Source organism: Podarcis cretensis, assembly GCF_951804945.1.
Source record: "Podarcis cretensis genome assembly, chromosome: 8".
Lineage (NCBI taxonomy): Eukaryota > Metazoa > Chordata > Lepidosauria > Squamata > Lacertidae > Podarcis > Podarcis cretensis.
Window position 1 is genome coordinate 27,154,876 of NC_137177.1, and position 18,101 is coordinate 27,172,976.

At 45.8% G+C, this 18,101-nt stretch overlaps 1 protein-coding gene across 1 annotated transcript; it reads left to right on the plus strand.

Annotated features, from left to right (window-relative positions):
* Positions 1 to 378: 378 nt before the first annotated feature.
* LOC307221524 (digestive cysteine proteinase 2-like) lies at positions 379 to 17,766 on the plus strand. Its single transcript, XM_079986111.1, has 11 exons — positions 379 to 474; positions 2,213 to 2,284; positions 3,865 to 3,957; positions 5,926 to 6,098; positions 7,759 to 7,999; positions 8,758 to 8,959; positions 9,086 to 9,279; positions 10,230 to 10,321; positions 12,849 to 13,010; positions 15,406 to 15,595; positions 16,975 to 17,766. The coding sequence occupies exons 1-11, from the start codon at positions 432 to 434 to the stop codon at positions 17,160 to 17,162; spliced, it is 1,650 nt and encodes a 549-aa protein (XP_079842237.1). The 5' UTR covers positions 379 to 431; the 3' UTR covers positions 17,163 to 17,766.
* The last annotated feature ends 335 nt before the right edge of the window (positions 17,767 to 18,101 follow it).

Genomic DNA, 18,101 nt, shown 5'->3' on the forward strand with positions numbered 1-18,101 from the left:
TAAATGGAGTGATGCTTTCCATACCGAATTCATCTGCCTGGTATAGATTGCTGATGCCCGCCTACCAGACTGAGCTATGGAGACCACCTCTCCTTCTCCATGCTGTTGAAAGAAGTTCAAGGGCTTTGGACTCATATACTACCGCACGTCATCCTAGCTCCAGCCTCCAGATAAATTGCTTTGGCCACCATCCACCATCACATCAAACAAGCCACAGCCTAGCAGCCTGATTCGCCATTTCCTTATTGGGAGCTGTATAAATAGCCAATAGGAACTGGTGCTTTCTGCAGTGCCATTCAGAAATTCTCCAGGGTTTCTCACCTCACCCTTTGGGAGGGCCAGGCTTCAACTATTGGCTAATTGGCCGCTGCTTAATAAGGCAGCTCCTTGTTAAAGTGGCTCTGAGAAAGAGCATGTGTGGCTGAGCAGCAATGGGGATGCTGCTGATCTTCCTAGTATGGGCTGCTTTTCTTGGTAAGTTTGACTGTCTTGTTTTCTAGGCAGCTACTTTATTTTATTCTACCCTTCTGGGATATTAGGGCTAGAGGACTCTGCATAAGAACCTAGCAGATATAAGATTAATAATAACATTGATGAATCTAGTTGGAGGAGATGGAAAGATGTGCCAATTTCAGTGCTCTCTCTTTCTCTCATTTTTTAAATCTTATATTCAATATTCTACATTTCTGCCATGTTTGTTGGGTGTTCGTTTATTGAAATCCTCATGAAAATTTATCAGTGTTCTAGTGCTAATTTTTCCTAATAAATACATTTTATTAGGCAGCAGCTGCACTTTGGAACTCCCTGCCTCTTGAGATCAAGCAGACACCTCCTCCGTACTCTTTTTCAGCATCTGCTAAAAATATTCTTGTTTAGACAGTCTGCCCAGATGCTTAGGAAGTTAAGGTTATTTTAGTCGGTTTTAGTATTTTAACTTTTGTATGTTTTAAAACACTGTTGTAGACAAAGGATCTCTCCTGTGTTAATTATACCCAGGTGGTTTCTTTAAAGTTAAGTGTTCTTTTACATTGAATTCATTGCATAATGATTATTAGCAAAAACCTTGGAGAGGGTATGGAGCAACTTCTCAAGGAGGAAAGGGCTTAATGTTTGGGGTGGAGAGAGGAGAGTTGGTGATGGACATATAAAATTATGCATGCTGTGGCAAAAGCAAACAGCAAGAGGTAGTAGCAGTAGTTTTGGACTAGGGCCTTTCAGAGCAAGATTCAGATCCCTGCTCAACTCACTGTGTTGCTGGGAGGATAAAATGGGAAGGGGCCGAACTACATATACCACTTTGAATTTGTTGGAGGAAAGGTGGGATATAGCCGTTATAATAAACAAATAAATTGAGAGGTATCTCTGTCTCTCGTTATACTAAATTCCAGAGTCATCCAAGGAAATTGAATGGTGGGCTATTCTTTTTTTTTTTTTTGTCTTCTAAGTTTTTTATTTATATTTTTCAAATTTATACATTTCATTAGTTTTACAATCAATGTAACATTTCAAAATTTGACTTCCTTCCCCTCTTTCTGCAGTTCCTTAAATTTATTTTTTAATAACTTGGGCATATCCAAATTCATTTAATAGGGGGAGATTCAGGACAGCCAAAAAGGAACACAAATCAAAATTGAACTATGGAATTAGCTATCTTAAGGTGCGGTGATGGCCAAGAAATGGGATAGCTTTAAAAGATGATGAGACAAATGCATGGAGCCTAAGGCTATTAGCGGCTGCTAGCCATGATGGCTGTGGACTACCTCCAATGTCTGAGGTGAAATGTCTCTGAATACCAGTTTCTGGGGAACATGAGTCTGATACTGATCCTGCACTGATTTGCTGCTTGTGGGCTTCCCATAAGCATTTGGTTGGCTTAGAGGCCGAAGCAACGTTTTGTGTTTTGTTTTGTTTTTTGAGGAGGCTGGATCCCCTCAATGTTCAGAGGGCAGAACTCTGACTCCTCGCAAGTCACATGCACAATGTCAGGATGTCAAGTTGGGGTCCCTCAGTCCTCCTGAGAAACTGGTGCCTCTGCTGGTTGGCCACACGGAAAACAGGATACTGCTCCTGGTTGGGGCTTTGGTCTGATCCAGCCAGCCTCTTCTTATATTCTTATGACACACTGAACACAATTTCCTTTGTGGGCAAGTGCCATTCTCTACATTAACCAAATCTGACCTAATGCTTTTGTCGTCTTTGTTTTGCATTTCAGTGGTTGACTGCACACCTCCACACAAACGTCTGCAGGTGCTTCCCAGGTTTGGGGGTGCCTATCATATAACAGGTAATGAACATCTTCACTGCCCTTGGATGCTTCAGGGGGAAATCATTTGTAAAGACTAGGCAGAGATGAGAGACTGTGTTGGGGGGCAGAGTATGCAACACTTCAGGCGATAATGGAAAGGGATAATTTATTGGTCTTTTCTACACCTCTCCCCTCCCAATTTCTAAAGCAGAGATGGGAAGCCAACAGCATTCCAGATATTGTTGGACTCTTAACTCCCATCACCCTTGACCCTTGGCCATGCTGGCTTGGAGCTGAAGGGAGCTGGAGTCCAGCAACATCTGGAGGGCCACAGGTTCCCCATCCCTGTTTTAAAGAACTGCATCTTCCCATTTAAGAGGTATGCTCACTAGAAGCAGGGCAGAAGATGATCCGCTCCTTAATTTCTGTATTAAAAATGGTTTGTGGCGACAGGAAGCACAGAACTGGTTTCTGATTAAAGCTTATGCTGACGGATCGCATTAATTAATTGAAGCTTGCAGCCCCAAATGTGGAGAGCGGTGTCCTCAGAATAGGACCATCTGGCAGCATAGAGGCACACCTGGAGAATTTGCAGGCTTAGTGCAAACACAGAAACAAATAAATCTCAAAGCAAGTTGGAACAAAAAAGGCTCTCTTGGGCATCTGTGAAATTACCTTTCGAAAAAATAAGCAGCCATCTATCAGTCACTGCCTTTGTGCGTTAATTCATTACTTTAACTTTTTATCAGCCTTCTGTTCTTTCTAGGTATGATTTGCCAACTGACAGATGTCCACTGGAATAATGTTTATCTCTTTGTATTGCACTCATTTTTCTCCATCTTATGTAAATGCAGCACGCTTGGAGCTAGATTAGTTGTGATAAGTACAGTGCCCATATCTCAGAGATGCCTCATTATGGAGGTGGCTCTGTGTGCAGAGGGCGTTTCCTTCCATTTTTATAGCAAGGCTGGGGAACCTCTGGCCCTCCAGATGTTACTACACTACAACTCCCATCACCCCTGACTATTGCTCATGTAATATCCAACCATCTCTGGAGAGTCACTGGTTCCCTACCCTTGGGTGTCAGGAGCCGGAGTCAAGGGCAGGTTAGCAATGAAACACCCAGTGTCTGTGAAGTTAACTCTTTATTCAAAGGGCAGGCCTAGTGATCACAGCCTAGTGATCTTCCCAGTAGGTCTTGCCCCCAATGAGGCAGTTGCAAGGACTAAAGGTCCATGCCTTCCCACTGCTCCTTAAGGCTCTTCCCCAGGGTCCTTCCCCAGCAATTTGAGGCTTCTTCATCTTGTCTCTCTTTGCTCTGCCCTTTTCATTCCTTTCCATGTTCTGGGAGACAAGGGAGGAGGGGAGCTGGTCATAGCAAGAGGGGGAGATTCCCTGGCTTCTTCAGCAGCCTGCCCCCACTCCTCTCCAGCCTCCAATTCTGAACTGCTCTCTGCCACAGACTCTTCCTGCTCACTAAACACTGTTACCTCTTCAGCTTCAGACCACCTCCTCCTCCTCTTCCTCCCAGTCTGCTCCCTCTCCACCCTCTGACCACACATCATCATCATCCATTCTTTACTCTGGCTAAGCAGCTGTTGCCATTTGGCTTCATTCAGGGATCCTGAAACTGCCTTATGCTGAAATAGAAGAGCCCTTCGAAGCCTGGTTCAATGAGACGGAAGGGAAAAGCCGTATCCAGTATTATCACGGTAAGAGACGTCTGGTATTCACTGGAAGCCCAGTGAAAACATCTGTTTCATTTCTCCCATGAACATATCCATCTGGATTGGGAACAGTTTTAGATGCCTTACACCAGGCCACATTATTTCTCTGTTAAGCCTCATAGTGTTTACTCCAGGGATGGCGGATGAGCACTCCAGATGTCGCTGGACCACAACTCTGATCATCCTTCCCATCCAAGCTGGGGCTGATGGGGGTTGGAGTCCAATAACATCTGGAGGACCATAGGACCCCCACAATAGGCCTGCTTACTCTGACTGGCAGCAGCTCTCCAGCGTCTCGGGCGGTAGTATTTCCCATTGCCTGCTTTAATGCAATGAAAATGATGGCTTGTATCCAAAGAAGCACTTAAGTCTATGTACACATTATACCTTTAAAAAATAGTCAAAGTGCATTCCTTCTCTCAAAGATACCAACAGAGTCCCAACGACAACTGGAGGGCTGCTGGTTCTCCACCCCTGAGTTATATAAACACAAGATAGGAATAATAATAGCAGAGACCTGGAATGTGCTCCTTAAGCCACTCCAGAGACTGTTCCAAGGGGAAGATAGGGCTGTGAAGAGGCTATCCCTTCCTTCGAAGCCAAAGAGGTGGTCAATGAGACCTGTTCTGTGTCGCTGGAGGTCAGGGTTGGATCCAGTTTTCAGGTGGGCCAAGAGCAACATGCTCTTTCATACATTTGTACGAGAGGTTACTTGGGTTGGTGGCAGGTGGCAACAGCACCACAGCCAGTGCAGAGCAGCTTGGGCCCCTCGTTTAAATTTCTCACAATGCCCTGGAGCATTCTGGGAAGTATAAAATGGTGGCTACAAGTTATCCAGCATATGGGGCACAGGGCAGGCAGCAGGGCAGTATCACCTCAGATGTTTGTTTGTTTGTCATATTTATTTATATGGCAATTATACCCTACTTTTTCTCCCACAGGAGCCCAGGGCTGGTGTATGGTACATTTGCCCCACATAAAAAGATAATCAAATCCCTGCAAGTAAAATAAAAACAAAGGCTTGGGACATTTGGGAGGAAAAGAAATCTAGGCCCAGCCCACACCCTGTGTGCAAATTTTCAACTTGTATGGGGTTTTATTTTGTGGAATGGATATGGGAAGATTCCCCCCACACCACACACACACACACACACACATGCAGCCTGGAATGGCATAATCCATTTTGCTACCTCGCTCTGCTGCATCTGTAGACCAGGATAGAGTTTTAAAGACTGTGGTTTTCTGTGCGCGTCAAAATGTTTATAACAGTTGCCATTGGTTCCTTCTCTGGAATAAGAGTGGCCCACTGCATCCTTTTTATTTCTGGATCAAGAATAAAGCTGCAGGCTTTCCCTCAGACCTGATTCCTGTCATCTCTGAAATAAATAATCCACCCAGCTGAGGTTGAAGAGCAGACCTCAGATTTATGCAGCATTTGTTGTAAAGGAATAATGTTTCCCAACATGGTGGGCTGGAAATTCTAATGGGGTTGGGGAGCCTGTGGGCTTCAATTTGCTGTTGGACTTGAGCTCCCATTAGCCCCAGCCAGAGTGGTCAATGGACAGGGATGGTGGAAGTTGTAGTCCAACAACATCTGGAGGGCCACAGTTCTTTGATCTAATGCATGGGTAGGCAAACTAAGGCCCGGGGGCCAGATCCAGCCCAATCTCCTTCTAAATCCGGCCCACGGACAGTCTGGGAATCGGCATGTTTTTACATGAGTAGAATGTATCCTTTTATTTAAAATGCATCTCTGGGTTATTTGTGGGGCATAGGAATTCGTTCATATTTTTTTTCAAAATATAGTCCGCCCCCCCCCCCAAGGTCTGAGGGACATTGGACCGGCCCCCTACTGAAAAAGTTTGCTGACCCCTGATCTAATGAAATAAGAATTAGATGTAGTTTCTGAGGCAGATATTGGTGTAATGAATGCTTCTTTCCTTGCTTCTCCAGGCCAGGTGATCACTTACCAGTTTAGCTTTGTAAAACCTTTTGGGGCCAGCTTCAAGGTAACTCCAGAAACCACGGAAACCGAGGCCAACATTAAGGAGTGCTTCCAGATCAATGGAACATTGGAGAATCCCATTAGGCCTCAAAGTGTCTTTCCTAACCTATCTGAATTCCAGGTGAGTCCCTAAAGCTCCTGCTTCCAATCATCTCAGTTCAGACATCACACCAAACTGTGCATTATGTTAACCATAGTTATAAGCTCATGCCATGGTTTGAGTTTCCAGACACACGGCAAGTGAACTATGCTTTAGAGTTCCTGATCTGCTTTTCTGTCCCCTGCACTCAGTTTTGTCTGTTCACCCTTGTCTCCACGGTGCAACAACTCTTTGCAGAGCAAAATGGTTTGCCAGTGGACTGTGAATTCAGACATAATGGTAAACAACGGTCAGCCCAAAAGTTGGCTTGGCTTGCAAACCTGAGGTTTGATATCCTGATTTGGAAACCCCTCATAAACTACACTTTGGGAACTGGTATGGTTTTAGACATACCGTAACACTATACCATGGTTTGATGTTGCGCCCGAATGCAGCCAATATGCCGTGAAGTGCATTTTGAGGATTTCGAAAGCTGGATTTCAGAGTTGGGGTTGGAAGCTTTATGCACTGTAACTAACCAAGAAACCTAATTTCTTTTAGAGATGAAGAGCTTTAGCCAGCAGTAGCCTTGCTCCTGAACAGAGTCTGGTTGCTGGTGTGTTTTACTCTGTCTTAACTTAAGCTGAGGTATTTTATGCCAGCTTCCCATATATAGACTTGCTCCTTACACCCTTAGAGTAGGGGTGGGCATTTGTTTTTCCTGTTAAGTCTTCATTTCTTCAGGGGCAATCTATTGGGAGCTGCATGCTGGTGGAGGGTTGGGCCATAGCAAAAGTGGGCAGGTCACCTCTGCTTTCTCACTTTCTGGCTCCCTCTGCACCATACATTTAAACAGTATCATATAACTTTGAACAGCCCCCTCCAAAGTCCTGGAAACATTGGTTTAGGGTGCTGAGAGTTATTGGGAGATTCCTATTCCCCTCACAGTTCTACAATTCCCCAAGTGGTTTAACATCTTACCCTTTTTCCCAGGGAGCTCTATTTAAGAGTGCTGGGGGGGGGGGCGGAGAGAGAACTGTGGTGAAAAACTAGGAAATGCTACTGAACTACAACTTCCACGGTACTCGGTGACTGACCATACTTGCTGGGGCCGGTGAGCAGGACCAGCCTACCCATGAGGTGAGGTGAGGTAGTCAGGTTAGGTGGCAGATCTGGCCTCATCTGCTTCCATTTGCTTTCTCCTCCTCCTCCTCCTATGTGTCCTGCTACCTCCTTTGCCACTACCATGGCCTCTGTGCCTGGCTGTAGTGGAGGGGGAGGAGGAGGAGGCTGGGCGCAGAGGAAGTGTTGATGGTGACAAGGGGGCACAATTTCTGTTTTGCCTGAAGTGCCAAAACGTCCTGGGCTGACATTGCTGATGGAAGTTACAGTTCAGCAACATCTGGAGGGCCAAGGGTTCTCCATGCCTGTTTCAAAAGCTCTTGTTTGCTGCACATCAGTGGTATTTTCGAACCTGCCCTTCCCAGCCTCTCACTGAGAATCTTACTCTTTCCTGTTCAGGGAAGTGTTTAATCTGTGATATTTTAGTGTATTTTTGGTTTTTATGGAAGCCGCCCAGAGTGGCTGGGGAAACCCAGCCAGATGGGCGGGGTACAAATAATAAATTATTATTATTATTATTATTATTATTATTATTATTATTATTATATTATTTCCTGCTCTCTCGCACTCCAAACTCCAGACTGTTCTGCAGGAAGACTACAACGGACAGCCCTGCGCAGTCCTGGAGAGTACGTCATATTGGGGCAAGAAGAAGAACATCTACAGGTTCTGGGTTGCAGATGCTTCCCCTGAGCCTGTCCCAGTGCACTATGAGATGAGGGGCTTCAACACTCTCCTGGGCTCCCATTACGACAAGTATGAGATAGACTACACCAGCTTTTCCCGCAGATTCCCCTCTGACGTCTTTGATCTCCCTGGTGGTATGTTCAGTGCAGAGCTGTCCTCTTGCATAGAGAGCCTCCTGTTTCTCCTTCTCCTCAACTACAAGGGTGCATGTTGCAGCTGTGGTAGTGTCTAGCGCAGGGATAACCAATGTTGTGCCTTTCAGATACTGGGGACTCCAACTCCTATCATCCCTGACCACTGGCCATGCTGGCTGGGCCTGATGGGAGTTGGAGTCCAATGACGTCCTGAGAGCACCATTTTGTCTAATGCCACTATATATATATATATGTTATATTTATTTCCTGCCCTTCATCAGCAGGTTCCAGGGTGGCATACAATAATTTAAAATTCCAATTAAATGTCAAAACAAATTACAATCACAGGGTGGGTCCTTTAAATGCACATCTCGGGTGTCATCTCAACTTGCCAGCTAACCATGGAGAAGCTATGCCTGTTGAATCTCTGCCTGCTCTGGATTCTATTAAAGGCACTGAGATTCTGTTACCACAGATTCTGTCAGGAAAAACAGCAATATTAGTTTCAGCCCCAAGTACCAAGTACGGTTAACAACTTCCAGACAGCAGTGATGTGGTAGCATTAAAGAAACATCACAGGGCAAACTAAATCAGAATAAATCTGCTGGTATTGTGCTGTTGTTGTGTAAAGAAAATCTTGCAGACTACAGCCACAATAAAATACCAGTCTGGACTGCAGCCCAAAGCAAGCAAATAAGAACTGAAGGGAAATAAACTGTATCTTATTTTGACTTTTTGCCATGCTTTCTGTCTCATAGGTATAAAATGCACACATTGGCCAAGTATAGGACCGGAGCATAGGATCTTGGCCAATCCCATGCAAGAATTTGTTGGGGTAGCCGGGGAAGTAGGCCGAGACCACGAGCACCTATTCCATCACTACAAGGGGAAATTCAGAAAGACCTACAAGAGTGAGGAGGAGATGGAGCACAGGAAGCACAACTTCATCCACAACATGAGGTACACAAAATGTGGAAGAAAAAATTGTGCAGTTGGAAACTGATAATTTGCAGCTGGAAAATGGGAAAGAGGGAAATCAGATATGCCAGGCATATATATGTGCTTTTCATTATTATTGTTTTCCAGATACGTCCACTCCAAGAACAGGGCCAACCTTTCCTACAAATTGGCTGTGAACCACTTGGCCGATCATACACCAGAGGAGATGGCGGTGATGAGGGGGAGGCTAAAGACCGGTGAACCCAACCAGGGCTGGCCCTTCCCTGCCCAAGGCTATGACAACCTCACCCTGCCAGAGAGTCTGGATTGGCGGCTTTATGGTGATCATAAAGCCCTCGTTTTGAATTTAAATTTGGAAAGAATACTTATAGTAACAGTTCGGGGGGGGGGGGGAATCCAAACTGAAATAGGACATCTGCAAAATTTAATTGCAAAGAATTATCCAGTGCAACACTAAGTAAGTAACATTCCCTGTGAAAACCCACTCTTTAAAGCTGAATCAGAGCAAACATCAATTTAGGTTTTCCGTGGATTGACGTTTGCTCTGATTGAGCTTTAAAGGGTGAGTTTTCACAGGGAAGGCTGTGGAGGAAAATAAAGGGCACTCAGACAGGGAGCTTTAAATTGTGGATGTGCCTGGAAAGAGCAGGGGAAAGGTTATTATGGATAAGCCCTGAGTGCAATTTTATCCTCTCTATTTGTCCCATTTATTTCCACACTGCCTCCCTAAATCTGTCATTTGGGGGTCCCCCAATCCTTTAGAGCCGATTGGGGAGGGGACATGAAGCACTAATGAGTGCTGCATTGTATACAAGCCAAAATGTATACAAGATTAAATAGAACGCAAGTGTATATTTCCAAAGGATTTCACTAAAGTGAAAAAGAAAAGGGAGGGGAAGATAGGACTCTACAATATATCAAAAGCTTTTGAAAGTAAATTAAATAATAATTTAACTAACCTAAACAAACTTGACTTCAAAACAGCATAAAACTGAAATATATTTCAATTAACCCTGCTTTTTTCTCTCCCCCTTCCCCCTATATTAAATAATGGGAAGTAGCAAGTGAGGGGCAAGATGGTGGGAAGTTTGGCATGGTGGAAATATGCCAGTGGAGCCAATCCTGTGCTCCTGTGTGTGGATTTGCACCATGCCAACTTCATGCAGCAGTGACTTGGGCTTTAAAAAAAACAAACATTTAATGTGACAGTGTGGTTGAGATCTGTTTCTCTGTAATTTTTGTCCCCATTTCTCTCTGCCTACCAATGAAGGTGCTGTGACCCCAGTCAAAGACCAGGCCGTGTGTGGTTCCTGTTGGAGTTTTGCTACAACAGGAACACTGGAAGGCGCCCTCTTTCTCAAGGTGAGAACCTGGGCGCTTGACTGTGTCTTGAGGCTTCCTTGATTCCTCAGAGCCCTGCACAGCATCTACTTAAAGAACATGGCCTTGCTTCCCCCAAAGAATCCTAGAACTCTAGTTGGCTAAGGGTTCTAGGAATTGTAGCCCTGTGAGGGATAAACTAGAGTTAAACACATTATTATCTGATTGATTGATTAATTGATTGATTGAATTTATATACTGCCCTATATCCGGGGGTCTCAGGGCAGTTCACAGAAGAAAATCCAGATATAAAACCACAAAATACATAATAAAATAAAAACAACAACCCAATAGCCTCCCCCCCCACACACACATTTTAAAACGGCATAGGATGTAAATCAGATCAACCAAAGGCCTGGTTAAAAAGGAACGTTTTTTGCCTGGTGCCTAAAGGTGTATAATGAAGGTGCCAGGCAAACTTCCCTGGGGAGAGCATTTCACAGATGGGGAGCCACTGCAGAGAAGGCCCGTTCTCGTGTTGCCACCCTCCGAATCTCCACTTAGTATAGATGTCACTGAAATTGTGAACCTGTTCTGGGACCATACCTCTTCATCCTGGGAAGTATAGTTTAAGGGTGCTGAGGGTTGTTAGAACATTCCTATTCCTCTCACAGAGCGGCAATTCCCAGAGCTCTCTTGGAAGAGTGGTTGATTTTTGGAGTCCACCAGGGGGCGCGTTGGAAGATGGCCGACTATAACATCTCTCTGACCCACTCGAGGTAGTTTAGGGGCTGCTATGGGAAGTAGGCAGCCTTCCCTTCCCCCCAGGATAGGGGGGACCCTGTCTTGCCAGCGGTGTTCATAATGCACCCCCTGATCCGAGAGATGGGGGTGCAGAACACTTGGCACGAGCCCTCGGTGAAGTCAGCTCTTCCTGACGCCGATTCCGATTAGCGCGTGCTGGTTGCTTCAGTTTGGATTTATAATTGGAAACAGATGATCGGAAATGAACCTGAAGCACATATATCAAGCAATGCACGACAGATGAGGCTGCTGAATAATGGATCTCTGCGACTGAGAGCGACGGATGGATAAGTAAATCTTTTGATATGATACCACCAAGAGACTGTGTGTTTGGAACGAAGGGGGGTGGAGGAAAAACTTTTTTTTTCTCTATGTGATATGATGTGATAAAATAATCCTCCACTCCAGAAAGAAACAAGATCGTTGCGTTTTTTTAAGAAGCATAAGCAGAAGTTTAAGAGCTGTGTGGGAGATGGAAAAAAGATCGGTGGACGCTGAAGAGTATTTATGACGCAGTCAAAAAATGGCGTCTCGCCAAGACAGGCTGCAGGAGAAAAGAGAAAGATGGGGGAGGTGTTTCAGGAATGCAGGAAGGAGAAGGAGTACGGAACTGAAGTTTGACCTGGCAGAGCCCCCTGATCTATTTGATTTATTCTGCTAGCCTGGAAAAATAAAGGACAACGATGATTAATTTTGTCTATGGAGGTGCCGAACAGGGCTGTCCTGGACTAAACCCACACAGAGGAGAAACCAGCTTTTAGTTGGCTTATGAGAACCATCAGAGATCGCAAGGAAAGGAATACGATAACAACAAGATGAAGAAAATATACAAAGAACTATCTGGTTTTGACTGGATAGAACTGATTAATGAATGCAGTAAAATAAGTGAAGGCTGGAAATAGCCAGAATTTTGGACTCGTGCGGAGCTTGATATATGGGTACTCCCCAAAAATATAAAAATTTGGCTGTATAATTTGGAACCAATGTGATTTGAATAATATGATGTGATTGGCCTGTCAATAAAAAATTATTAAAAAAAAAAAAAGGAAGAGTGGTTGATTTTTAAACTACTCTGGGAACTGTAGCTCCATGAGGGCAGTAGGTGCCTCCTAACAACTCCCTTAACAAGCCAAAGTTCCCAGGATTCTTTGGGGGAAGTTGTGACTGCTTAAAGTTGTATGATACCGCTTTACATGTATAGTGCAGAATGAGACCTTAGACTTTTTGGTCCCTGGCTTTTCATGCCATCAGGCTGCAGAACAGAGTGGGAGACCAGAAGGAGGGCTATTCCTCAGCCGAGAGACCCGCTGCCTTGGGCATTTCACAGTTGGCCATTGTAACTTTAAAAGCTGGCACCTACGCGTGTTTGGTTTTCCTCCCTTCCACACCGTTCCCTTTTTCTTTGCATGTCATCTCTTTTAGATTTCAGTCCCGAGGGCGTGATCTGTCATATTATTGACTTGTAAGCTGCTCTGGAAACCATTTTGGCAAAAAAGTAGAGTAAAAGAAAAATGCCTTAATGGAGGGCTCCCCCAAACTTCCCCTGGTCCCATGCCTAGGGTCCAAGCAGTTTTCTGTTTGCCCCACCAGTTTCCCGGGGAATACCTGCTCTTTAGGGGCAAACATCAATCTGTGAGGAAACCTGGTGGATGCTTGCTCTGTTTCAGTGAGTGGTAAAGATCTGGTTTCCCTGGGGGAAAGTGGTGGGACAAGGGGAATTCTGGATGAGTCCTAACTAAATAAATATCCCATCTTTTCCGTACAGACTGGAGTGCTCACTCCACTGTCACAGCAAGTCTTAATCGATTGTTCCTGGGGCTTTGGAAACCATGCCTGTGATGGGGGCGAGGAATGGCATGCCTACGAGTGGATTATGAAACATGGCGGGATTGCCAGCACAGAGTCCTATGGGCCGTACCAGGGTCAGGTGAGTGAAGAATGTCCACCTGGAGCAACCAGAGAGTGGCATTCCTCTTGGGCAAACTTCCAGGAGCCACGTGCCTTACTTTAACATAGCCATGCAAAGGTCAGAGGTTTCTATGCATCCTCCATCTAGGCAAGCAGAAGGCATCAGTTTGATGACAAATTCCAGCAGGGCAAAAGCACCTAATTTGAAGAGGGGACAATAAGACAAATATGTGAATCATCCAGGTATACTCATCAGAGAGGCAGGGCTGGTTGTGGTTCTCGGCTGGGTAGGCTTGCCAGTGCGTAGGGTGAAAAATTGCCCTCAGGAGTATGGGAATGTTCAGGGAGGCAGGAGAGGATATATTGTTTAGTTATATTCTTCCCAACTTGTGTTAACAAGTTCTATAATTTAGCAGAGTAACGTTCCCCTTTTTAAACTTGTGCAGCAGATATGTCTCTTCCAGGCTTGTATAATGTTTCTTGGTAAATTCCCCTTTATTCCCTCATAAAAAGATTAGACACAACAGTCTTGTATAAAAGTGTGTGTCTGTTCACAGATGGATCCCATACTTAGGTTACAAAAACTTAGGTTACAAAATATATACACCTGGAATCTATCCCATAAGGAGATAGTTCCTTTGTCCTCTCTTGGCTAGAAGCCAAGAGAGCATCTCAGACTGATAGGATGTTGCTTCTTTGACGAATGGAGTCAGAGAGAGATGTGGCTGCTTCCCTTGTGCTGTTTTGTTACCTGCAACGCCCACCTCTGTTCACATGTAGAGGAAGTCTGTCCCAGCCCAGGAGGAAACAGGAAGTTCCGACTGGCTGGTCCAGACATCCCCTTTTATTTCCACTCTAGGAATGTTGTATTTGACTGCTCTGTGTTTCACATCCCGCAAGGAGTTACTAGGAATCAGCATTCTTTAAGTTACTCAAAACAGCTTACCAAGGCTTTATTGAAGTATGCAATGCAACAATGCAGCTTCAGAGGGTAGGGCAATTTTTTACCAGGACCACAGCAGGAGAGGAAAGGGTTAAATTCCCTGCTCTGCATTTGTTGCAATCCAGGCCAGTCGCCTCCCCTACCAATCAGCTGCTACTTGCATGTTAAGAATACAAGAGGGACCCTGTGGAATCAGACCAAAAGCATATCTAGTCCAGCATCCTCTTTCCTAGAGTTTCCAACCAGGCTCTTGTAGGAAGCCCACAAAACAGGGCAGGAGAACAATAGCTCCGTGCAAGATATAAATGATGAATGCAGATGTGCACCAAGTTTGGCTCTTAGATTCCAACGCCCCATATACCGTATTTTTTCGGCCTATAGGACGCACTTTCCCCCTCCAAAAATGAAGGGGAAATCTGGGTGCGTCCTATGGGGCAAATGCAGGCTGTCGCTGAAGCTTGGAGAGCGAGAGGGGTCAGTGCGCACCGACCCCTCTCGCTCTCCAGGCTTCAGGAAGACATCCGCAGCCTAGGCAGCCCTGCGGGAGTTCCCGCAGGGCTATCTAGGCTGCGGATAGCAGCTTGCTTCCCGGAGTGCCGGGCGCACTGAAAGCAGAGCACCCGGCACTTCGGGAACACATCCGCAGCCTAGGCAGCCCTGCGGGAGTTCCCGCAGGGCTGTCTAGGCTGCGGATAGCAGCCTCCTGCCCAGTGCGTGGGGTGCCGTTAAGCAGAGCGCCCCTCGTGCCCTGCAGGGCTCCCCACGCTGCGGATAGCAGCCTGCCGCCCGGCGCGAAGGGCGCCCTAAAGCAGAGCGCCCCTCGCGCCGGGCAGACATCCGCAGCGTGGGGAGCCCTGCAGGAGTTCCTTGTGGGGCTCCCCACGCTGCGGATAGCAGCCTGCCGCCCGGCGCGAAGAACACCCTGAAGCAGAGCACCCCTCGGTCCAGGCAGACATCCGCAGTGTGGGGAGCCTTGCAGGAGTTCCCCGCGGGGCTCCCCACGCTGCGGATAGCAGCCTGCCACCCGGCGCGAGAGGCGCCCTGAAGCAGAGCGCCCCTCACGCCGGGCAGACATCGGCCAGCCCCACAAGCTCGGGGGACAGCAGGGAGGCGCAGCGCCGCCATCCCGCTGTTCCTCGACCTGGTTCGGTTTCCCCGACCTGGGGGAAAAACTAGGTACGTCCTATGGGACGGAGCGTCCTATGGGACAAAAAATACGGTACTTCCAAGCATGTTTTTGTGTTCATAAGGGCTAGAACATGGAAGATAAGGTTCTCAGGAAGCTGAATGCTGCAACCTGTGGCTTTCCTGCCCTTTTGTGGTGGCGTTCTGCACAAACAGCTCGATATGTACGTTGCACAAATTGCAGCCCAAAAACAGGGAGTGCGCACAGAGTCGCTGGCTTGTATCTGAGGCTGGAATAGCTTTCTTGCAGTGAAACTGGGGTGTGTGTCTGCTTTTCCTTTGCCAGAATGGCTACTGTCACTACAACCAATCCGAGCTGATTGCAACTCTCTCTGGCTATGTCCGTGTGGCCTCTGAAAACACCACTGCCCTGAAGGCTGCTCTTTACAAGCATGGCCCTGTGGCCGTGAACATTGACGCCTCCCACAAGTCCTTTGCCTTCTACTCCAGTGGCATCTACTATGAGCCAAACTGTGGTGAGTCTAATGTCACTCCTTAGTTCAAAGCCTCTATGGTGGGATGGGAATTTTATGGATGTGTCAACTTTATAGGCAGGTGTCACAATGGAAATTCTCTTGCACCACCAGTCACCATTTAAGGCACAGATGGGGAGCCTGTGGCCCTCCAGGTGTCATTGGACTCCAGCTCCCGCCAGCATGGTCAGTGGTTGGGATGTAGAGGGTTGTGGTCCAACAACATCTGCAGAGCCATAGGGTCATATCTGCTATGGTGCTTAGAGCTGTCAAGTTGGGAGCATCCCAGACCCTGAGACTTCCGAACCCAATTCTGAGATCAGAGTGGCTCCTGGGGATGAGACTTGGTGATGTCACAGGGCGGGCCCTGGTGATTCTTCCTCTGCACTCCTTCTTACCACTAAGCCCTGGAGATGGAGGTTAATTGGAACAGGGGAGGAGGGAGCTGTGGATGGCAGACTCCTAGAGAGTCCATGCAGTCATTTGCAGCTGACTTCTGCCAGGCTGAAGCTTACAAGCTGCACGCATAGTCTTCTTAATAAAAAAATATTTTTTTAAAGGCAAGCCCTCTCCCCAGCACCTGGAGTGGGGCAGGCAAACATGGAGACTTCAGGTCAGCTCTGGAGGTCTATCAGCATAAAACCAACAATAAAATGATCTCCTTAAAAACAAGTACAAAATGCATCACAAATCAATCATTAGATCAGCTTAGTGCATTGACATAGCTGGATCACCCATCAGGGAAAGTCTGGGTGAACAGATGAGTTTTAAGCAGGTGCTTAAATGCCAATACTGTAGATAATTGCTTGCCTGATGTTCACTAGAAGTGCATTCCAGAGGGCAGATTTTACCACACTAAAGGCCCTGGAAGAGGGAGGGAAGGATCTGTCAATCTTGGTTATCTCAGTTTTGCATTTTTTTCCAGTCTTAAATTTAGTTGACCAATATGAGTTGCAGCAATATGAGATTTTATTCTTTTAATCCTTATGAAAATTCATTGTTATTAATATTATTATATATTTATACTCAACATTTTCCCCTGGCTCAGTTGGCATTTTTGTGCACATTTATCCTAATAAAAACAGTTTTAACTAATGCACACATTTCTACAAGCAACCTTCCCTCATATATGCATTTAAAAAAAAAAAAAAACACTGGTTGGTTGGAGAACTGCATTTCAGAATTCCAATAAGTGCAAATTTTGAAGGATATCTGCATTTCAAATCACATAATGTTTCAGAAAGCGCATATTTGATAGATTTGGTTTTAAATGCATACTTACTTGATTTCTCCTCCACCCCTGGTCTTAGTGTACACAAGGAAAGCTTGGCGAGCTGTGGCACTAGGTGGTGAATTTATTCCTGGTCCCTCTTTTCTTCTAGGAAACAAGAGAATGGAGTTAGACCACGCGGTCCTAGCTGTGGGATATGGGGACCTCGAAGGGGAGAGCTACTGGCTCATCAAGAACTCTTGGTCCACATATTGGGGCAATGATGGCTACATCCTCATGTCGATGAAGGACAACAACTGTGGGGTGGCAACAGCTCCCACCTACCCAGTCCTGGCCTAAGGGGGGAAGCACTGGCAAGAAGGATCACACCAGTCAACGTACAACAGCCCTTATCTGAAGTGACCTCTTCTGAACCACCTAATCTAGAAATTGGGAACCTGGGTTTGGGTAGTGATCATGCCACAACACATTCCTCCAAGTCTGATCAAAGTCCTGAACTGGAAGACATTTGTTCACTGACACAGTTCAGCATCTCTGGCTGCGTACATACCATACATTTAAAATGCATTTAAAGCACATTCCACCTCTACTAAATCCTGGGAACTGTGATTTCCCCTCACAGAGCTATAGTTCCCTTCAGTCTTAATAAACTACAACTCCAAGGGTTCTTGAGCAGGGAGGTGGAAAGAATTGTGCTTCAAATGTGTATGCAGCCATAATTTAAGACTTCAGTCTGGTTCCTGTATTTTTTAAAACATATGTCTCCATGTTTACTGATTAGTGTAACCCACACTGTTCAATACTACACCAAACCATATTGCTGTAACTGTCTTTTGCTATACTTCCTTTTCCGCCAATCACTGAGCGGCAAGGATATTGGGGGGGGGTATATTTGACCATATATAACTCAGCATGTGAATAAATTATGCGCAGCAGACAAGCATTCATGGCTGGGCTGGAATTATTTACTCTCCTGATGCCTCCTAAGATATTAACAGAGTGCATAAACACACAACTTGTTTAGTGAAATTGAAACATCACAGATGTTTCCTACTGTTGTTCAAACATACACATTTCTCTGCAGGACTACACTCGGGAGAAGCTGCTCCTGTCTGCCTATAACAAAAGCCAGCTATGCATAGTACTGATTGGCTAGAACCAGAGAGGTCAAGAATTCATCTCTTTCCCACACACCCCAGCTGCCTTCCTGACGGTTGTGATACTTCATTTCAAAAACTTGGTTTTTTAAGTATATGTGTTTCTTCTTAAGATCTATCT